Genomic DNA, 23,121 nt, shown 5'->3' on the forward strand with positions numbered 1-23,121 from the left:
GCTGCTAACCGAAAGGTGGGCTGTTCAAATCCACCAGCCACTCCACGGAAGAAAGATGTGGTAGTCTGCTTCTGTAAAGATTACAGCCTTGGAAACCCTATCGGGCAGCTCTACTCTGACCTACAGTTTCACTGAGTTGGAATCGGTTCAACGGCAATGGGCTTAGTTTGGCTTTTAGTACTCTGGAATACCCAGGCTATGCTGTGGCTATGCTCACCAGTAATGTTCATCAGAGACAAAGGCCTTTTAATAAAATATGGATAACCAAAGAAAACGATGGCAGCCCTTGAGTTCATTTCTGGGTCCTGGATTTGGAGAGAATCATGGACAAACTTGATAAAGACCATCCAGAGGAGAAGAACCAGATGGTGACAAGTCATAAACCTGCCTCAAAAAAAAACAGTTGGACATTGTGAGTCTTAACCTGGGAAGACATGAACGTTTTCTTCACAATTATCATATAAGGGCAGAAGACCTTGGAGAAAGGCAGAAAGGAGTTCAAATCTCAGCTCTGCTAACTTTACAATTTGGGGGCAAGCACTTAACTTTTGTGAACAGCAGTTTTCGTATGTGTAAACAGGGAATAATAACAGCTATTTGGTAGAACTGATGAAAGAAATATATATGCTAATAACTATAAAGCACTTAGAATAAATTCTGGTGTACAGTGTTTAAACATGGCAGCTATTATTATTATCACATTCAAATATTTAAAAAGTTTGACCTAAGCTAATATCTAACAGTAAAGTAATGGTTAAATTATAGACCACTGAATATTATGCAGCCATTTGAAATTATTTTGCTAGGCAAGGCAGACATCTGTTCTTCTGGTAGACCCTGAAGTGGGGACTTTCCACTCTCCTTTTCCCCCTTGTCACCAGCCAGGGACTTAGCCTGCTTCTATTTCCTCTTTGGAGCTGTCACCACCTTCATCACGCCCTGGTGCTCTTCTCCCTCCGAGCCTCTGTGGAATACAGCACTGACATCCTTATTGCTCACAAAGTCAAGACCTTTTTGAATAGGTAACACATTGGCATATTCAAAAAAAAAAAAAAAAAACTAAATACGAAGGTACATATTGAGAAGTCTTACTCCTACCCCTGTCACCCCTACCGTGCCCATTTTGTCATACAAAAGGTAGCATACTATAAACTGTGCTCAAAGCTTGCTTTTGTTCACTTACTATTATCCTGGAGATCCTTCCCCATCAGCATATAGAGGCCGTCCTCATTCTTCCTGACAACACCATCGTCTTCCATTATGTGGATGTGCCTTGGTTTATTTAAACTAGTCCCCTACAAATGGAAGTTGTTTCCAGTCTTTTGCTATTACAAATCAGGTTGCAACTGATAACCTCATTTATACCCATTTAGGTATATCCGTAGGATAAATTTCCCAAAGTGGAATTGTCGGCTCAAAAGGTAAATGCATTTGTAACTTTGGCGAGCATCACCAAATTCTCCTTCAAAGCATTATAGCATTTTGCACTCCCACCAGCAATCAATGAAAGAGCCTATTTTCTCACAGCCAAACCAAAGAATGTGTTGTCTAACTTAATCTCTTTTAATTTTAATGGTTTTAGTAATAATCCTTTTTAGAGAAACAGATGGAAAATAAGAGGGAAGCTACAACACTTAAAATGTGTTGCAAAAGAATCATCAAGAGATGCTAAAATTAGCAAGTGAAAGTTTGATGAGAAACAGCACATTCGCATGCTCTCAAAATATCTCCCCATGAAACACTTATTAATTAAAAAGGGAAAAAATATAATTTTACTGTGAAGAAACTTGGCAGATACCACCTTAACCAAGTGATCAAAATATCACCAGTAATAGGACAAACCAACATCATGAGCACTGAGAAGGACACAATATTACTTCTGTAGTATTCCTACCAAAAATGTAAAATTTGACTCTAATTATGAGGAAACTTTAGATAAATGAAAGACATTCTTCAAAATAACTGGCCTGAATTTTTTTCCACTCTTTGAAAATGCCAAGGTCATGAAAGACCAAGAGAAATGAACTGCTCCAAACTGGAGGAAACTAAAGAAGCATGACAACTAAACACAAAGTGTGATCCTGGATCAGATCCTGTACCAGAAAAAAAATGTTTTGTTGTTGTTATAAATCAGTGGTTCCAGGCCGGGGCGGGTTGCGGCGGGGGGTGGGGGGTGGTGACAAAAACCCTTTCAGCAGGCTCATGAAATCAAAACTATTTTAGTAACAATATCTAGACATTATTTGGCTTTACAGTCTCATTTTCTCACAAGTGTACAATAGCTTTCCAGAAGCTACAAGACATATGATGATGTCATTCTCACGGCTAGTGGAATATTTGTATATTCTCCTCTTTTAAAAAATTCTCAGATTCAATTTCTAATATAGTAAAGATTGATAGATAAAAGTTCTTTGGGTTCATCAATAATTTTTAAGACTCTAAAGAGGTCCTGAGACCAAAAAGTTTGGGAACTGCTGCTATAAAGAACATCAGTAGGACAACTGGCAAAATTAGATAAGGTATATAGATGAGACAATAGTACTATATCAATGTTAACTTTCTGGTTTTGATCACTGTACTGTAGCCATATAAAGGAATCTCTTTGTTTTTAGGAACTTCACCGTATTTAGGGGTAAAGGAGCATTATATCTATAACTAACTTTCAAACATTGTAGAAATAAGAATAATAACTATATATGCACATACATATATATATGTAGATGGACAGAGTAAGAGCGAGAGAGGAAAGCAAATGGTAAAATGTTAACATTTGAGAAACCTGGGTAAAGGGTGTAAAAAAACAGAATATTTCCTACTAGTTGTGCAACTTTTCTCTAAGTCTGACATTATTTCAAAATAAAAACTTTTTAAAAATCTTTGCATTGCAAAGTTCTTACAACACTGTCGCCTCCTGATCATCCTCACTCCCTTGTGCCCCCCAGCTCTTTGACCAGACTTTCTATAAGCCCTTCCTTTTCTCCTCAGTCGCATGACCAGTGGCAAAGATTAGGACGTTTAACTTCATGTCTGGGTTCTCCTATGAAGCACAGAGCTCCTTGAGAGCAGAGTGCATACTTTATTCATCTTTATATTTCCAGGCCCAGTATCATGCCTGGCACACACAGGCATTTATTAGATGTCTGTTAATAAAATTACCATATGGCTCAGTGAATGAATGAACAAATTAAATCTAATCCCTGATGTATAGTTCTCAACTCCCTGGCCAGGCGGTATCTTCACCCTAATCTTTTTTCCTGTAGGTGTTTACCAGATCACCTCCATCCCTTGTGCAGCACCCCCTCACCTACCCTCCTACAAGAACTTTCTTTGCAAGGCACAAGCCTCATGACTCCTACATTAGGTCTGAACAGCACACTCCCTGCTCAGGACCTTTGGACTTCCTGTTTCTTCTGTAGGGACAGCTCTTCTCAAAGATACTTGTGTGGCTCCCTCCCTCCTTTCATTCTGGTCTCTTTTAATGTCGATTTATATCACCGTCTCAAAAATGGCCCCTTCCCCATGCCCCATCACTTGTCCTGCTTTATTTTTCCCTGTAGCCCTTATTCACACCTGCCTGACATGTTACATATTTTTTATATATAATTTCATTATATGACTGCAGCACATCTCCCCTAACCAGAATCCCCAGCCCCTAGGACAGTGCCTGCTGGCACAGGGTGATGCTCTTGTGTTTGTGGAGAACAAGTGGTTGAACAGAAGACTTTTCAATTAATCTAGGGTGACAGTAAGTCTCTGAGCATCTGAGGACCTTTCGAGACAGTTTCTTGCAACCATCACACGGCATACAGGAAGCCTTGGGGTGTCCCAAGTCTGAATCAGCCAACAACCTCGACACAGCTTCAGTCGAGATGGAGATTACCTGTCTAATGAATAAAGAACTCTCTAAAATTCCAACAACAGCAACATCTTCAAAATGTCTTCGACCACAGATGGTGGCATACTTATCCTGTGAACACTACTGCAGCAATCCATGTAATACTGTTCTTGACTCTTTAGGAAAAGGGAAATATAAATAAACCTGCCCTTTATCCCCATTCATTTTACTTCACTTAATCTCCTTGATAACAAGTAAAAGTAATGATATTCACGGTGAAATATAATTTGGTTTGTTTGCTTTTTGAGAAGTATTTCAGCAGTTGCTTGTGTGTGTTTTAGCCACCTTACACCCTATCTTGGAAGAAGGGCAACCAGAATGCTCCTTAGAAGTGAGGATGGCAAGACTTTGTCTCACATACTTTGGACACGTTATCTGGTGGGACCAGTCCCTGGAGCAGGACATCATGCTTGGTAAAGCAGAGGTTCAGCGAAAAAGAGAAATACCCTCAACAAGATGGACTGACACAGTGGCTGCAACAATGGGCTCAAACATAGCAACAACTGTGAAGATGGTGCAGGACTGGGCAGTGTTTCGTTCTGTTGTATATAAGGTGGCTATGAGTCAGAACCGACTCGACAGCACACAACAACCACCTCTGTCTCCTGATCCCCAATAGAATTTTGCTAAGTATCTCCCAATCAGTTCATTCCCCTTAGAAATACCCATGGCATATACCCTGAGGCCCCTGCTCTTGTGCCCCCAACCTATCACTTCAGGGCTGAGTAGGGAATGGTTATGACTGTGGACCATAGCTATAACCATTTTATGTCCTGGCCTGGATCAGAGTCACCTCAGCTCTCAGGAACCTGAAAGTAGCAACACCTTCTCTCAGAAAGTATCTTTTTTTAATCCCTCTGATTAGACATTATTATGGATTCCCTATCCCTAAAGAAAGCTGTGAGACAAAAGGTATTGTAATGAGCAGCACATAGAGGGCTAGAAGTTTCTGGACATTAAACTTGGTCAATTTTATTCACCACTTTCTATTTCCTGGTTTAGTTAACTAACCCACCCAGGGAAAATAAATACCCTGCACACAAAGTTCTCCTCAGTCAGGTATTTTCTGACCAAGTGTGAATTTGTGAACATGGTTTCCTTTTCCACGTCTATAAAGAAGAATAGGAGAGTGGGAGAGTGTGGGCAAGAGGGGTGGGTCATACTTTCCCTGGGCCTGACTGGACTTTAAAACTTTTCTACTACTTAAACACTGGGCTCTACACTTTGCTTAACCCTGGGAGCTGGTCATCAGCCTTTGGCCTTAGTCCTCCCCTCCTGACCAGCTCCCTCCCCCACCCCAGCCTCCAGAACCTCAGTCAGATTTGGAGGAAAGAACCAGTTTCAGACAGATTGCTTCAGACCACACTATCTCCACTCGCCCAGCCCGGTGGAAGACTAGTGACCATGTTTTCCAATGCGGCAGGAACCGTAGCTGCTGGAAAAAGGTAAGAGGGGTGAGCTTTCCCTTTGCATGTCCTCACTGGGTTTTCTGACCCTGAAGGACTCACGAGGATGACCTCAGACACCTTCAAGAAGACCAGTCCCTCTCCGTGGTGGTTACAAAGACCTATTTGGAAGACGTCATTTCAAGCTCCCTCTTTTTTTCCCTCTCATGCCCTTCTTGGGGTAAGGCCCTTTTGAAGCCACACCTTAGGTTCTTAGCCCAAGAAACAGTGGGACATGTCTTCCCTTGTGTAAAGATACCGTGTCAAGTGCCAGCACTCACAGCAGTCCAGGGGAATCTCCAAAGAGAATTCCCCAGGGCCTGCCATACATCTGAAAAGGGGGCAAATTTAATCTATAGGGACCTCCTAAAAACCTCTTTTCTCTGTCTTCCACTCTGTTCACCCTTCACCTCCAAGATCTCAGTGACCCATGACTAAAGGCCACAGCCCTGTTCCCCTTCCTCCTCCTCGTGAGACTCCTCCTCCCATCGACAACACATGCAGTCCCCCCTTGATAGGGGTTGTCATGGGAGGCTAGAAGTGAGGCTGTAGCTTGCCCATTTTGGGTTTTCTTTGTGCTTAGCATAGCTCCCAGATTCCCCCTCAGCCTTCGCTTGTGCCTTAGTTATCTAGTGTTGCTATAACAGAAATACCACAAGTGGGTGGCTTTAACAAATGAATTTATTTTCTCACAGTTTAAGAGTCTAGAAGTCTGAATTCAGGGTGCAGGCTCTAGGGGAAGGCTTTCTGTCTCTGTCAGCTCTGGAGGCATGTCCTTGTCTCTTCTGAGCTTCTGCTCACAGACACTCTTCATATGGCTTGGTATGTCTCTTCCTCATCTTTGCTTTCTAGCTTACTTTTAATCTCTTTTGTATCTCAAAAGACATTTACACAAGATACACCCTACACTAATCCTGACTCATTAACATAACAAAGACAATCCATTCCCAAATAAGATTATAACCACAGGCATAGAGGTTAGGATTTACAACGCATATTTTTTGGGGACATAGTTCAATCCATAACAACTTTTATTTCCAAATGTGGCTGAGGAACAAAATGGGAAAGATAAGGCAAGCAAGACAGGCAAGAGATAAGCAAAATAATAGGATTCTTCCTCTCTGCTTCTTCATATTTCCTTACATATTTCCCGTGTGCCTCCACTTCTCTCTCACTCTGTCCATCTATTATTGTAAAGGCTGCAGAGTTGGTCTCAGACCACGCAAGAGGACAAATACCCCTTGGGTGCCTTCAGCTCCTAGCCAGCCCCACGCCTGCCCAGCAGACCACCTCAGCACAACCTCCCCTTTTCGCAACCTCCCCTTTCTGCCAGGGGAGGACTGAGAAGACTCAGTACCTGTACAGACTTCTTACTCTAGACTCAGGGACCCAAGCCAGCTAGAGAAAGCCCTTGGCTCACCCTGCACCATGGCTGAGGGCTCAAATGATATGCGGTCCAGGAAAATCCAGCTGCTTGGAAGGTTAGGTCCAGGGCTTGGTGTACCCCAGTTCAGATAGGCCCTGACTGTGGTAGACGGTTTAGATCCCTCCCACTCACCAAGGCCTCAATCTATCCCTCTGTGGATCAGTCTTACCTATGATCCCATAGCACATTGCTCTGTGTTCTTTTGAACACACAGTTCCTCTTTTGGAACGTTCTTTCTCTGATTAACCTACCTCAAGAACTACTATTGATCTGTAATGGATTGAATTGTGTCCCCAAAAAATGTGTGTCAACTTGGCTAGGCCGTGATTCCCAGTATCGTGTAATTGTCCACCATTTTGTGGTCTGATGTGATTATCCTGTGTTATAAACCCTAATCTCTATGATGTTAATGAAGCAGGATTAAAGGCAGTTATGCTAACAAGATGGGACTCAATCTGCTGGATTAGGTTGTATCTTGAGTCAGTCTCTTTTGAGATATAAAAGAGAGACTCTGACAGAGAGGAGAGGGACCTTATACCACCAAGAAAGAAGATCCAGGAGTGGAGTGCATCCGTTAGACCCTGGGGTCCCTGCACCGAGAAGCTCCTAAACCAGGGGAAGATTGATAACAAGGTCCTTCCCCCAGAGCCAACAGAGAGATAAAGCCTCCCCCTGGAGCTGGCGCCCTGAATTTTGACTTCTAGCCTCCTCAACTCTGAGAAAGTAAATTTCTGTTTGTTAAAGCCATCCACTTGTGGTATTTCTGTTATAGCAGCACTAGATAACTAAGACACCACCCTTCAAGGCTTGGCTTATGTCTCCCCTGCTCTGTGAAGTCTTCCCTGGCTATCCCATAGCCAGGTAATGTAACCTTGCCTACTCCCACAGACAAAGGAACACCTTGAGGCTGAATCCATTTCCTAATACCCCTTTGTTTCCCAACTTGGCTCTGTGAATGACCCCAGTCAGATTTAAGAGGATTTGCCTGCTTTCGGGCTCCAGGAACTTTCTAGACTGCAGCAGCCCTTTCTCCACCCCAAATTCAGTCCAGTCCTGGAGGCCCTGGGTGCCTTCGTGATGTGAAGCCATTTGCCCCAGATGGTGCTGAATGGTGCTGGATGTGGTATCCTCTGGAGACAGGACTGGGCAGGGCCCTGCCTGCTTGTCCTGCTTCCCTGTACATGGCAGTTAGAGCAGGTTCATAAAATGGGCTTTTTGTATTCTTAGAGTTTGATTCCCACCCAGCTTAGGAAAACCTCTTGACAACATCACTAATGAGTATTTGACTGTCTCTACTAATGCACTTCAGGACAGGGGATTCACTACCTCATAAGAGGCCTATTTCATTTTCTCTTATTTATACTTGCCAGAAAAGTCTTCCAGATATTGAATTAGGGTTTGCCTTTCTACAACTGGCACCATTGCTCTTGCATAACATAGAAGGTACCTCCTCTTCCTTCTCACTGAGTTTCCTGACTGCTCAGAACTGTTCCACATTGCCATTTCCCTTCCTAAAATTCATTGTCTAGACCTGGGCCCAATACTCCAGATATGTGTGGCCTGAGCAGAGTTCAGTGAGAGAATTGCTCTTTTTGGTCTGGACACTGAACACCTCTCAGGGAAAAGTAGAATCTCTCTGGTGTTTCTAGAAACCACAACACACCATTGTTTCATATTGAACTGGTGATAGATCCAAGTGCTTTTCCACATACTGAGCCAAATATCTCTTGCTGTTTACTAGTACGATCGACTTATCTCTGTTACATTTTTGTCTTGGACATTGGTTTTTAGTTCCTTCTTCAGAATTCTGCAATTATTTTGAATTTCAGCATTGTCATTAGCCTTATTAACCCATCCTCCCAGCTTTGTGTCACTTAAGGATTTGATAGGCATGCCTTCCATGTTTTCAACCAAAATGTTGATTTAAAAAAATAATAATGCAGACAAGGACAAGAATAGAACCCACTGGCATATTACTAGAGACTTTCCCTCAAGTTGAAGTTAATTAATACTTGGGGAGATATGTATCTACCTAATTGTATTATCATCCAGCTCACATTTCTCTGTCTTATCTACATAGACAACACAAAAGCCTTTATTTCTTGGTTTGCTTCACTGAGTGTCCCAATTCTCCTAGTTTGCCCATCTAGTTATCTCATTAAAAAAAAAAAAAAAAACGAGATTAGCTTGTTTTACCTTCAGTGAACCCATGCTGATGGCTCCTAATCATTATATTCTTTTTAAAAGGCTCACGAACCATGTTTTAAATAATATTTTTTTATTTTCTTGGGTCCTCAGTAGTTTACTGGCATCAATACTTGATTACATACTATAATACCTCCACAAATGCCAGATTTATTTGGTTACCATCAGGAATAAGTACATAGGCTAGGTCACTATTGCAGGGAATAGGAATATCTTAGTCTGTATCCTGATAGTATTAGGCATAATAAAACTTATCTTCTGTTGTCTTACACACTTAAAAGACAAAAGAAAGGCTCGGGCTAAAATGTTGATGCACATCAGTTCTGTTCATTTTTGCAACATGGCTGATGAGAAGATCACTCTTACTTAAGATCCTGGTGAAGAACCAGATGGTATCCAGTGGAAAAGCAGCACCGACAGTTTAAAGAGCCTACCATGGCTGCCATCTAGGAGCCTGACTAAGTCTGGGTTTTAATCATCCATGTGTTACCTCCAATATCTAATCAAAAGGAGGGAGTGACTTAGGGGTTAAAATTGGAGCCATTATTCCCTGTCCTTGAGTATAAAGAATTTGACCCAGCTGGAGCTGGACTCAAAAGGGCACACAATAGCTAGAACAATCTTGGAAAACATTTTTTAGGGAAACGTTCAAATAAACTAATCTTATATAGAGCACAAAAGACTCATATGTTTTTCATTCTTATCTTCTTCTATTAGCATTCAGTAAATAGTAAGATTTTTTGGACCAATGAAGACCCTCCAGACTATTATTACTGAAATTTGTACCGATGGTTACTAAGAAAGACAATTCAAAATGTAGAATCACGATTTAGCAGCTTTTAGCCAATCTGTGAAAAGGTGAAGCTTTCAATGGTTTTACCCATTTGTGATGTTAATATATAGATACTGACAATTCTGTAACATTCCTCAGACATAGCTCTGGCAGCATGCTTGTCTGCTTCCCACTTTTGCCTACTCTGTAATGTTCCTTGGACTTGGGCAGACATGGCTCTGGCAGCATGCTTGTCTGTTTCCTGCTTTCGCCTCCTGGAATAAAATCTTCCTTTTTGCTTAAAAAAAAAAAAAAAACTTATAGAGGCCTTAAAACTTCCATCCCTCTAAGAAGGCAGATGCTTGTTCCTCAGATCCTCTCATGCTGTCCTGTAGTGGGATTTCCTTCATGCATTATTCAATTAACCCATCTGAGAACTGAAGGGTGCAGAGGTGTGAGCCAGGGGAAGGCAGTCCAAAGATGTGGGGTTTGGCCAGGCAGAAGTGAGGAATGGAAGGAAGTTTGATGTGGGTGAAGTTGAGTTTGGGAAGTAGGGTAAGCTGAGACAAGAGGGTGGGGGGCAAAGTCATCAAGTGTCTAGAGCAGCACCTCTTTGGTCTTTCCCTTAGGCTCCAATTTCAGTGTACCTCCCCAGTTTTGAAGACAGAGTAGTTAAGTGGAAATTCTGCTAGACCTGGGTTTTAGAGCTGATTCGGCCCCTAAATAGCCAGTTTCTCACTTGCAAAAATGAGGGAGTTGGACCAGAACTACTTTTTTCTGACTCTAAAATTTCATCTCTTTTGGCTCATCTACTCAGCCTCAGAACGTGAACCCTGGTCTGCCCTCTGTTTTACATACAACCTGGATTTGTCCACCTCAGGGCTTTTCCTAATTCAGTCATTCAACAAGCATTTGTTAAGTACCTGCGATGTACCCTGAGGCACTAAGGCTCCAAAGATAACACTGCTCTTCCTTGGGGCCCGGTCTAGTAAGGAAGACAGGCTTTTAAGCAATGACTGCAAAGTAGTAGCTGCCCTACCAAAATACAGAACAAGTCTAGGGAGGTCAGATTAGGAAGGCTTCCTGAGGAGGTAATAACTGAGTCTTAAAGAGCAAAAGGCAAGTTCATTAGACACACTAGTGGAAGGAGGGTATTCCAGCCTGAGGCACATGTGCAAAGGTAGGGAAGTAAGAAGCAATATCCAATTAGGAGAACTTCAAGATCTTTGTGGCTAGAATGCAGGATGAATGTAAGGAGTTGAGGTTGAAAAGTGAGGACCTGTTGTGAAGGGTCTTGTATGTCATTCTAAAACTTTGGGCTATATTTTGTAGACCCTGGGGGACTATTGAAGAACTTTAGGCAGAGGAGTAATGTGATTGGACTTGCCTCTTAGATAGATCACTCTCAATGGCAAGAAGAATGGATTGGAATGGGGTAAGACTGAAGGCAGAGAAATCAGTCTGGAAGGTGTTATAATTGCCAGGCAACAAACAAAAATGATAAGGGCTCAAACTAAGGCAGTGGCAATAACTGGGGAGAGAGTAATGTCACAGAATTAACCTGGGGTCTGACTGGATGAGGAAGGAATCCAGGGTGACTCCTAGAATGAGGATTCCATTTACTGAGTTGGAGGGCACAGAAGAAAAAGCAGGCATATGAGTGATAGTTACAAGTTTGGCCATGTTTCAGTAAGGAACCTGAAGGACAACCAGGTGAAACTGTCCAGCAAAGAACTGGTCTGGAGCTCAGCAGAAGGGTAGGGACTAGAACTAGAGATGTGGGTGTTTCCTATACTCAGGTGGTGCCTCTCCTCCATTTGCTCCTTCTTCTTGTTGTTAGGTGCCGTTGAGTCCATTTTCCACTCATAGCAACCCCAAGCGACAGAATAGAACTGTCCCAAAGGATTTTCCAGGCTAGGGGAGCAGATCGCCAGGTCTTTTTCCTATGGAACCACTGGGTGGGTTCGAAATGCCAACGTTTTGGTTAGCAGCTGAGTGCTTTAACCACTGTGCCACCAGGGCTCCTTGTTCCTTCTTACCCCTTTTATATTACTGAAATTCCTCTTCTCCAGCAGTGGAAATACTTCCCATGCTTTAAGACACAGGTTAAACTCTATTTATGAGGCCTTCCTTAAGCAGCCTCTGTAAGAGGATCCCCCTACTGCCTTAACTCTTCCTTGAGCACTATGTTCCCTGCTAATTTTTTTTTATACATGCTGTCTCACCAAACTCTAGCTTTGTATTCTTTATTTCTCCATAGCTCCCAGCATGTGGCTGCAGGCACACAATACTTCTAGTAACTGTCAGTTGACTCAGTAGTTGATTCTAATCCCAACGTGACTACGTCCAAGCAAGTGGGAAGAGTCACATGCAAGGAATTCAGGGTTAGATTTATTCCAGGGCCCTTTAACTTTGTTCAAAGGCTTTGGCCCTCCCCTGACCTTACCAGTGGGCTGGAATCCTGTGCTATACTGTGGCAAGTCTATGGTGGAGAGTGGGGCCAGGGGACCTCCCAGCAGTTTAACTCCGCCTTCTGTCTCTCTGTAGGAAGGTACACCTTTTCTCCTTGCTGCTTGTTGGCCTCTGGGGCTGTGCAACCTGCCACTGGAACCCCGTGGAGGGCATCTGCACTGCCAAGCCCCGGGACATTCCTGTGAATCCCATGTGCATTTACCGCTCACCAGAGAAGAAGGCTGTTGAGGAGGAGGGCCCAGAGCAGAAGATCCCTGAGGCCACCAACCGGCGGGTCTGGGAATTGTCCAAGGCCAACACTCGCTTTGCCACCGCCTTCTATCAGCACCTGGCTGACTCCAAGAATGACAATGACAACATTTTCCTGTCGCCCCTGAGTATCTCCACAGCCTTTGCTATGACTAAGCTGGGTGCCTGTGACAATACCCTCAAGCAGCTGATGGAGGTACAATCCAAAGCCCTTCTGCCCAGCTTACTTGCTAGCACCACCTTTCAGGCTTCTATAGGTCCCAGGGCACCTAACCCAACACTAAAGCTCACTGGGGAGCTCGTTATGGGTTGTGATTTCCTTTGAAAACTTTTTTTTTTTTAATTAGGTAAATCTGATTTTCTTCTTTTGGGCTACCTTAAAGTGAGGGAAGGCTTGTGTCTCTTCCTAATTCTCTTCTTACTCATTCTTTCATTTGGATGTTTATTCATTCATTTGGTCATTTATATGTTTATTCATTCAACACCTCTCCTGTGCCAGGCATTGTGCTGGGTTGTGGAGATTCCCAGTTCCTGCCCTGAGGGGGCTTACCATCTAGTGAGCTCAGGCATACTGCCTCTTGGGCGTGAGGATTCTAGGGCCATATATTGAGATCCATGGTTCTGGGAGGCCAAGAGAAGCCTCGAGGAAGTGAGAGCCTTTTCTGGCTCTGTGCAGTACTGATCATCTCAGGGCAGTGACTTAGTTTCTCCCTTCTTGCGAGGGGGAAGTAGAGGAAGATAAGAAGAAAAGTCATGGATTAAGCAGCCGCTGATCCACTATGATAAGCCACAGAAATACTGGATCATTATCTGCCCTCGGCTTAGGTGCCTGGCTGAACTTCTTTAGGTTGGATCACACCTTGGAAGCAGAGATAATCAACAAAGAGGCACAATGACCTCCCTATACCTCAGGTTGGTACAGAGTGTTTACTTGAATCCCAGACACTAGGGTCTGGGGATCTTAGGAGGGCTTGCTTCTACTCTCTAGTGGCCAGATTTCCACTGAACCTCATCACCTCTTTTCAGGCCTCTGGGATGGGTTAACCCAAGCCTTTGTTCCACAAAAGAAACTGTAGCTTTAAAGACAACTCTTAAGAGAAATAATATTGCCTTCTTTGGACCTTTCAGTAAACTACAAATACATTGGTATTGATCTCAAAGCTCTTTCACATCTTCCATGTCTCTGACCCCCCAAAAAACAAAACAAAACAAAACAAAAACACCAAATCCATTGCCATCAAGTTGATTCTGACTCATAGGGTCTCCAAGAGAGATCTTAAATGTAACACTTTTTATAAGAAGAGCAGAAGCAGAACACTGTTTCCAAACCAAGCACATCCTGTAGGTGCTCCTCTCCTGTGAAAGAGATGAACAAGCTGCTATGTGTTAGAAAAGTATGGCAAGAGTGAGATGGAAAAGAGAAGTTCAGCACCAAGCTTTTGGGAAATGACATCATCCCAAAGGAAGCACAAACTGGAGCAAAATTGGGAAAATCAAAAGCAGAGAATAGATAAGGCCAAAAGACCTTTTCTGCCTGAGGAGACAGTGTGGAAGGGAGGGGAAAGAGTGGTCTTACCCATTTTGCATTGGTGCTGGTGATGGCAGGGAGTTGGGGTATGACAGTTTCATGTGGCCTTGACTGGTATAGGTGACCTTTAAGTCTTTTTCAACTCTGAAACTCTTTGATTCCGGGCCTGTTTAATCCTTTACTGATGGAATAACTGTTTTTCTTTCTCATCTCTACCATCAGCATCCCAGAGCCCTCTAGAGCAGCTGGCTCCAGCAGATGGCCTGGAAGTGTTTTTTTTCTAGAAGGGACATTGTCCTTTCTTCCTCTCTGCCCAAACCACCAACAGCACTTTTCCCATTCTAGCAAGAAAACATCTGGGTGTTGGTCTAGAGCTCTTTAGGGACTTTAGGCTATATCCCAGTCTCTCTTTTTCCCTTTCTCCTTCCTTTTTTCAAATCCATTTATTCATCTAAGAAACATGAGATGAGCATTTATGCTGTGCCATGCACTGTGCTTAGAGGAGCTCACATCTAAGGTGGCTGCAAGTTAGGTAGTAACTGGTATTGTATTCGCCACTCATGTTAGCCATGGTGGCCCCCCCATACCCACCACCATTTTTGTTTGGCTTCTATAGGTGTTCAAGTTTGATACCATTTCCGAGAAAACATCCGATCAGATCCACTTCTTCTTTGCCAAATTGAACTGCCGGCTCTATCGAAAAGCCAATAAATCCTCTGAGTTGGTATCCGCCAACCGCCTTTTTGGAGACAAATCCCTCACCTTCAACGACACCTACCAGGACATCAGTGAAGTAGTATATGGAGCCAAGCTCCAGCCTCTGGACTTCAAGGTGAGTTGCAGATCTCATTCCTGATCTTAAAGCTCTTCCTCCCAGAGATTGAGGAAGTGGAGAAGCAGGGTCCAAATGGACACTGCTGTGCTATCTGAGGGCTGGTGGAGGGGGAAACTACAAATCAGAGCCCCTGAAATACTTATTCTTGTTTGAAACCTGAGAAATCAATAAAATCTATGGCTTGGTGAAAATGAGGAAAACCCTCAATTAGATGGATTGACACAATAGTCTCAACAGTAGGCTCAAACATATCAAAGATCATGGAGATGGAGCAAGAGTGGGCAACATTTCATACTATTATACATAAGGTTGCCATTAATCAGAACAAACTTGATGGCAACTAACAACATGGCTTAGATTGCAATACAAAAAGCAAACGTGTTGCTGTCGAGCCAATTCCAATTCATGGTGACCCTACAGAATAGAGTAGAACTGTTCCCATACGGTTTCCAAGGAGCAGCTGGTAGATTTGAACTGCCAACCTTTTGGTTAGCAGTCATAGCTCTTAACCACTACCCCACCACAGCTCCTAGATTGCAATGGTTGCTCTGAAAAAGTTAAGCAATTCTTCATTTCATCCACCAAATTCAAATACATACTAAAGGGCATTCTGGGAATGCCAGTCCTATAAAAACTTAATTTAAGCTACCATGGTTAAACAAAATTGTATTTTACATTCTCCCCTTGGAGATTCATAAAATACATGAGGCTAAAAAAAAAAAAAAAATTTTTTTTTTTTTTTTTTTTTGTTCGGAGAAGTTCTGCAATAAAGAAACCTGTTGACTTTATTCAAACAGCATTTCCCAAGCTTATTTGACCATATGGGTCTCCCCCTGCCCCATCACTCATTAGCTTCCCATGCTACATGTTTTGGAATCTCTACTCCAGTGAGTTGAGGTTTTCCAAAGTCAGAGAAGATAATCTGTCTTTTCTCAGACTATTTTCTCCTATTCTGTTCCTTTATTCCTATTTCTCTTTCTTTCCCTTTCTCCTGTTAATACTTATTAACTACATGGAAAAAAAAATTTTTTTTTTTATATGGAAGATTCATGGTACTATATTAGTTATGTGAAGTTTTCTCAGTTTGGGTTAGAGTGATGGCTTCTTAACCCAATGGTTGGAAAGGGTAGAGGGCTGACGAGCAAAATAAAATGCTGCATGGGTAAATGGAGATTGACTAGCACAGGTGGGTAGGTTTGTTTCTTGTTTTCCTCAGGAAAATGCAGAGCAGTCCAGAGTGACCATCAACAACTGGGTGGCGAACAAGACAGAAGGGCGTATCACTGATGTCATTCCCCCGGAAGCCATCAATGAGCTCACTGTCCTGGTGCTGGTTAACACCATTTACTTCAAGGTACTCAAAACAGCCTGGAGAGACCCTGGGTGTGTGTAGGTAGATTCCTTCTGAGAAATGGTTTACACATGATCTCAGCAGGCAATGCTAGTCTGCTTAGAGTCCAGAACCCTTAGGGCCATGGCTGCTAGGCTGGGCCCAAGGAACCTGGTAGTATACAGAGTATAAACACTCACAAACCCAGCACACCCTGCTGCAAGGTGTGCATGGTGATAAACTCTCATAAGCATGTAACAATTTTTCTGCTGTCCAGTTAACTCCACTTTGATATTTGGAACAAAATGACAGAGTCTATTGTCAATCCTGAGATTTTCTCCATCACCTGGAGCAGCTTCTACAACAACTCAAAGTCCCGTTGCCTGAAGCTTCTGAACCTCTAGGGACCAGGTTCACTTCCAACTTAGCAGAGACATGTTAGTGGACCATGCAGATGCCCTAGTCTTTTTCAGAGAGTTGAGTTCTAAAGGCTGTTTCAACTTGATACATCTGTGAAGGAGGATAAGGAGAGGGTAGTGGAAATAAATAAATCACTGACACTCAGTAGGGCTCCAATTTAAGGTAGATGGGAAATGTGGCCCATTTGCCCATCCTGGGACATGCTTCTTCTTCCCTCCTACAGGCCCCAAGGGTTTAGTCAGTCACTGCTGTCACCGACCACGCTGTCTCTTGGCAGGAATGGAGTAGGCTGCATTTCTGCAATTTGTGTTGCCCTGTACAGTTTACAGAACACTGTGGCGTTTATTAGTCTTGATCCTCACAACTTCACAAGTGAGATTGTGGGTCCTGTGACTACCTAGTTTAAATTCTGACTTCCATTTTTCACTCTGTGAACTTGGGAGAAGTTATCTGAGCCTTTTCTATGCCCCATTTTCTGCCTCTATAGAATAGTGATAATGATAAAACTACCTTGTAGGGTTGCTGAGAGGACTGAATAAATTATTGCAAGTAAAATGCTTAGAGCAGTGCCTGGCACATAGTTAAAAAAAAAGCACTCTACAAATATTAGTTATCACTAGCTCCTAGTTTTACAGATGAAGAACCAACCCTCGGAAGAGTTAAATGACTTGTCCCAAAATCAAAGAGCTAGAAAGTAATAAGAAATAATAATTACAACTCAAAAATTTCAAAAGGGTGTCTTATAGCTCAGGGTCCCTCCCACTCTGAACAGGAAGTCAGCCAGGACTCACCCTCTGCCTGACAGGGCTTCCAGACGGCCCCCTGGAACTGTCATCTGTGTCTGGCCTTTATTCGTCTGGGGCACTCTGGAGGCTCGCCCTTGGGGAAGAGGCTGATAGGAGACAGAAAGCAAAAGGCAATTAATTAGGTTTAAACTTGAGAAAAGACTTGTGGGTTGTTCTTATTTTCAGTTTTTATTTTTCTCATTATAAAACAGTTACTACTGAAAATCTGGGAAATACATTAAGGTACACAGTAAAAAAAACCATAATTCCATCACTTGGACACAGTCATTATTAATCGTTTTGTGTATATCCTTTCAGTCTTTATTGATCTATGCATGTATGTGTATAGATATGTAATAATATAATGTGAATATTTCTGGGTCCATACATATTCTCCTGTGCATGTTTTTGTTCTTCTTGCTTTGTAATTCTCCCACCTGGCTTCTCCCAGGGTCTGTGGAAGTCAAAGTTCAGCTCTGAGAACACAAGGAATGAACCGTTTTACAAGGCTGATGGGGAGTCATGTTCAGTATCTATGATGTACCAGGAAGGCAAGTTCCGCTATCGGCGCGTGGCAGAAGGCACCCAGGTGCTTGAGTTGCCCTTCAAGGGTGATGACATCACCATGGTGCTCATCCTGCCCAAGCCTGAGAAGAGTCTGGCCAAGGTAGAGCGGGAACTCTCCCCGGAGGTGCTGCAGGAGTGGTTGGATGAACTGGAGGAGACACTGCTTGTGGTCCACATGCCCCGCTTCCGCATTGAGGACAGCTTCAGCGTGAAGGAACAGATGCAAGACATGGGCCTTGTGGACCTGTTTAGCCCTGAAAAGGCCAAGCTCCCAGGTTAGTGTATGAAGGACTTTCCTGCTCTCTCTGCCCCCAGGGTGGTCTGACCAAACGTGGAAGAGTTGGAGGAAAAAGAGCAGAAAAGAGCAATGAGTCAGGACACCTGAATTCTAACCTTAGTTCTACCGCTGACTTGTGGGAATCCCTTCTCTCAAGGCCTCAGTGTCTGCCTCTGTCAAAGGGGGGGGTTGCTCTAGGATCTCCACAGGCCCAGCCAGCACTGATACCATGTAAGTCTATAACTGCTAGAGGAGATGGGACTAGGTGGAGAGGAATTTGAGAAGGCATCAGGATGGAGAGTAGAGATAGATATGATTCAGAGCTGGGGACGTCTGGGTCCCTTAAAACAGCCAGAACTCACATTTAATGAGGCCTTTGCCTGACATTTCAAAAGGCCCATATGTGCCTTTAAGGCCACTTAGACAAAAACAGCTAACCTCTTCCAAGTTGTGATACTTTAGTAATGGTATTTAGTTGGTTTGGTTCCTCCAACTCACGATCCCTTAAAAATATGGATTCAAATAGGTTTTTAAAAATTTTACAATGTTAGGTAATTGAATTTACATTTATTGCACTGCTTTAGGAGCCCTGGTGGCACAGTGGTTAAGAGCTAAGCTGCTAAACAAAAGGTGAGCAGTTCAAATCCGCCAGCTACTACTTGGAAGCCCTATGGGGCAGTTCTACACTATAGGGTCACTATGAGTCGGAATCGACTTAACAGCAACAGGCTTGGGCACCGCTTCAAACTAGGTCTGAAAACCAATCCCTCTACTTGAAATGTTACCAAATTTTAAGAGTAGAAAAATAATCCTATTATATGGAGTTTTTCTTTAGGTATTGGATCCCCCCCCAGAAAAGCTGAAGCATGAGAGTAAATTCACATCAGCCCAAAGTACTTTATTATTTTTAGCATGCGTTCATATTTTGAGAATGTCATTAGGTGAGGGTCCAGGATTTCTTCCTACTTCTCACAAAAGCTCAAAAGGACCTCTCAATTCAAACTGAATTCCTTTCTGTGGGTTGAAGCCAACTTTCTCCCATTTCACTGAGCCTTCTCTGGTCTTCCCTCCAGGTATTGTTGCTGAAGGCCGGGAAGACCTCTATGTCTCAGATGCATTCCATAAGGCATTTCTTGAGGTACGTACACCTTCCTTTGCTCTCTCTTCCTATGCTGCATTTCTGCCACTTTATTATCCGCTACATAACATCTTGAGTAGTTTGTAACTGGAGTTCTTATTCTACTGACTTTTATGGTATAAAGATAGCAGACACATGAACAGCGGATGCAACCGTGGTGAAAAGCATTATTTCCATGTCCTTTAATCCCCAAACCCGTAGCCCCCTCTTGCCTGCGACCTGATGTACTGCAGCCCTCTCCTGAAACTTCTGTACCCTAATTGTTCTACTGTCCCTTCTCCCACGTCTCCTGCAGCAAGTCAAGCACATAGAATAGGAAGAGACCTGGTTGGGCCTGAATCCCTGGGGAACATCAGTATTTTGGAGAGGCTGACACAGAGAAGAAGGAAGTAGTAATGGCTACTGAGAAGGAATTCAGATGAGGAAGGAGGAGAACCAGAAGAGTATGGGGTCATGAAAACTCAGGAAGGAGTTTTAAAAAAATGGGAAGCATCTAGTAAGAAGACTGAAAAGGTTACCTTTTCTTGAGGAATTTGGACAGAATAGTGGGGACATGCCTAAGTGCAATGGTTGAAGAGAGAATGGAAGGTAAGGAAGGAGAAGTGGTGAGTGGATCATTGCCCCAAAGTGTGTTCCAGAGACCTGGTGCACTACACTGCAGAAAACAAAAAGTTAGGTTGTCAAAGACATCTATATCCTCTTCTTGGAAGATTAACAATGGTAATGCACACTGGTGTGTTGAGGCCTGAAAAGTCCTACAGGGAAGAAAACTGTTGATTATTGCTAAACCTAGTGTTTCCCCAACGGATGCCCATGGGATCCTTCGTTGGACTAATAATTCTACACAGCCTGTGGAACTTCTGGTTCTCAAACAAATACGGAACTATGGACCAGCAGCATTAGTCATCTGGGAAGCTTGACCCTTAGAGATTCTGGGATGAGGCCCGAGATCTGTATATTTACAATTCTGATGCATAACTGGGTTTGGGAACTACTGGAATAGACTGTTCTTTGGGGGAGCCAGGCTATGAAGGAAAGAAGGTGGGCCAATGTTAGAGGAGGTCATAACTGGAAAGAAAGGTGGTCAAAGAGAAAGGTTTCAGAGCGTGGTGCTACTAAGTTCACTAGTTTCAGAGTCCAAGCTCAGTAGATGTGTAGTTAGGAGGAAAGTGGCAGTTGTAAGGAACGGGAGGAGATCAGATTAACTGTAATGGGAATGAGAAAATACATTATTTTGAAAACAGAAGGTTATAGTTTGAGAAAAGGATTCTGTAATTGTAATTTCAATGGTAGAGCAGTTCTAAGAGATAGCAAGTCCAAGTAGTAGCCATGGGACTGGTTTGCTTAAATGGAGTGAAAGTAACGCTCATATGGTTTGATGAAAGAAATGTGAGATTAGGGTGCTGAGTCTCCTACCAAGATGCTCTAATTGTCTAGGTCAAATAATGGCAGAAGTTGCAGTGGACAGGAAGGCTATGAGCTTGATGCCAAAATCCTTAATATGGGTATATAACCTGTAGGACAACAGATGTCAGTGACGTGTAGCACAACGATCTCTAAGGTATTAAGGTCAGAATAAGGGATTTTACATGAACACTGAATTAAAAGTTTTGGAAAAAAAAATGACACTGCTGACACTCCCATATGGAGATGAAAGAAAGTACATTCAAGAATACTGTAGGGAGGCTGAATCCTTAGGGTTTTAACTATCATTGAAAATGCTCTTTTAAGGACCCCAAATAGAAGCGGTCAACTCAGATCTCCTTGAGGGCTTTGCGTTACTATCAGGAAGCAGAGGTCTGGATTCATTTCAGCCAACCTAAGCCCACTAAACAATGACCCAAGGTTCCTACATGGACCCTGGAACAAAGTTGTTTTCCTTGAGAACCCAATACGTGAGATCTCAACTGATTGTAGATCTCCTGGGAAGCCTTTACAAACCAGATCCTGGTTTGAATAAAAGGATCCTGGTCATATGAAAGTTCCAATCTGCTGATATATTTGGCCCTAAAATGATCATGAAATAGGTAGTATTGGTGTGGAGGTAAGAGGTAAGGAAGGGAGGAAAAGAGGGGTATGGGTAGATGGAAGGAGAAAGAGCCAGCATGATTAACCAGCTCCACAAAACTCAGACATCAGAAGTGCTTCCACTTAGAGACACGGACAGAGTTTAGTGATATTCTAGGCCTACAAGCAAAATTGTCTTAAGGTCTCTCTCTCTCTAGACCTATGGAGATTCCGCTTATTAGTCAAATTCAAACATCACTGTTCCAGTGTGTTACGCCAAGAAATATTTATCTTACACAGCCAGAGGACCTGCCTCTTTTCATAGTTCCCAAATAGCTGTTTGGAGGTAGTTATATCTGGGATCCTGACGTTCAAAGAGTAAAACTATCTCAACTATGGAGCTCTGATTTTCAGTTCTCTTTTAGCAGCTGGTACAAAATAATCCTCTTGTAACACCATGTACAATGGTGCCAGCCAGAAATGTGGCAACCTTGTATACATCCAGATTTCCAGTTCAGGGGTTATCTGAATGGGACCCTTGTACTTACTATCTAGCACAAGGCTTTGACTAACACAAGTGCTTTCATCAATTCATTGGATGAAGAAAGGGGTAAAAGCAGGCTTCTGGCAGGAACCCAACCTGACCCAACTGTACTTTCTACTGGAAAACAAATAGCATTTTGAGGAATTGTTATGTCTGTGGATGATTTACCGGCCTATAATGAACTGCAGAGTAGCTAATGTAGCAATTTTGTTTCCTGTGTGACTGATAGGTAAACGAGGAAGGCAGTGAAGCAGCAGCGAGTACCGCCATCGGGATTGCTGGCCGTTCGCTGAACCCCAACAGGGTGACCTTCAAGGCCAATAGGCCGTTCCTGGTTCTTATAAGGGAAGTTCCTTTGAATGCTCTTATCTTCATGGGCAGAGTAGCCAATCCTTGTGTCAACTAATGTGTTGTTATTCTTCGCACTTCTTTCTATATTGGTTTGTGAACAGAAGTAAAAATAAATACGACCCCATCTCACAATTATGAATGGACATTGCTGCTTGAAACAAAATAGCGATAAAAGAGAATGAAGACACTATTGGGGCAGCTGGTAAAATGGTGGTTTTGAGTATTGTCTACCCAGTGGACACATCTGGGTCAAGAAAGGAAGGTGGGAGGTATGTCACTGCTTCACCTTGAAAGAAAGCAGGCATCCTCAAAGGGCAGGGAAGCTGGAATTCTCATTATTTTCACCACACTAAGAGAGTCCAAAAGATTCAAACGAATTAATCCTTAGGTATAGAATAGAGATTCAAATCTGAGTATTAAACCATTTAATTCTCAAACCACTCACATGCATAATGTTGTTTTACACAGTGTTAAAATAAAGAGGAAAATGCATTTTTATACAAACAGAATTTCAAGTATACATTAATAGACTTTTCAGATTACTAACCAAGTTGCTAAGATTTCATTCACATTATTCTTAAAGCTGTTCAACGAGAAAGCTTTTGCTAAACTGCTTTAAATATGTTTATATAAATCCATATTTTCACTCTTTCTTTGCATCTCCCTCCCCTAATCCCAGCTCTCTGCCCCTCTCCTGCCCTCCCCCCTCCCCCGACACAACAAGGCTCCTGGGGCTCTAGGAGACATGCAACCCCACCAAGAACTATTGGCTTGTCATCAGGGGAAAGACAGAATCTACAGGAGGAGAGACTGAGAACACCTGTCAAATTAAGGGCGAGAACAAATCTGACATCTGGAAATGACAGAGATCAGGG

At 42.9% G+C, this 23,121-nt stretch overlaps 1 protein-coding gene across 1 annotated transcript; it reads left to right on the forward strand.

Annotated features, from left to right (window-relative positions):
* The first annotated feature begins 3,869 nt into the window (after positions 1-3,869).
* Positions 3,870-22,577, forward strand: SERPINC1 (serpin family C member 1). The gene is made up of 10 exons (XM_023549142.2): positions 3,870-3,993; positions 5,148-5,340; positions 5,397-5,521; positions 6,450-6,568; positions 12,289-12,660; positions 14,609-14,824; positions 16,044-16,181; positions 17,814-18,204; positions 19,280-19,344; positions 22,125-22,577. Exons 1-10 carry the CDS (start codon positions 3,870-3,872, stop codon positions 22,299-22,301), a joined length of 1,920 nt encoding a protein of 639 aa, XP_023404910.2. The 3' UTR covers positions 22,302-22,577.
* Positions 22,578-23,121: the final 544 nt, after the last annotated feature.

This window comes from Loxodonta africana, chromosome 25 (assembly GCF_030014295.1).
Source record: "Loxodonta africana isolate mLoxAfr1 chromosome 25, mLoxAfr1.hap2, whole genome shotgun sequence".
In the NCBI taxonomy this organism is placed as follows: domain Eukaryota; kingdom Metazoa; phylum Chordata; class Mammalia; order Proboscidea; family Elephantidae; genus Loxodonta; species Loxodonta africana.

Coding starts and splice junctions, on each gene's coding strand:
- SERPINC1 (XM_023549142.2), top strand. CDS start 3,870: ATGGAGATTACCTGTCTAATGAATAAAGAACTCTCTAAAATTCCAACA. Junction 5,341..5,396: donor ACCGTAGCTGCTGGAAAAAG/GTAAGAGGGGTG, acceptor CTGACCCTGAAG/GACTCACGAGGATGACCTCA. Junction 16,182..17,813: donor TTAACACCATTTACTTCAAG/GTACTCAAAACA, acceptor GGCTTCTCCCAG/GGTCTGTGGAAGTCAAAGTT.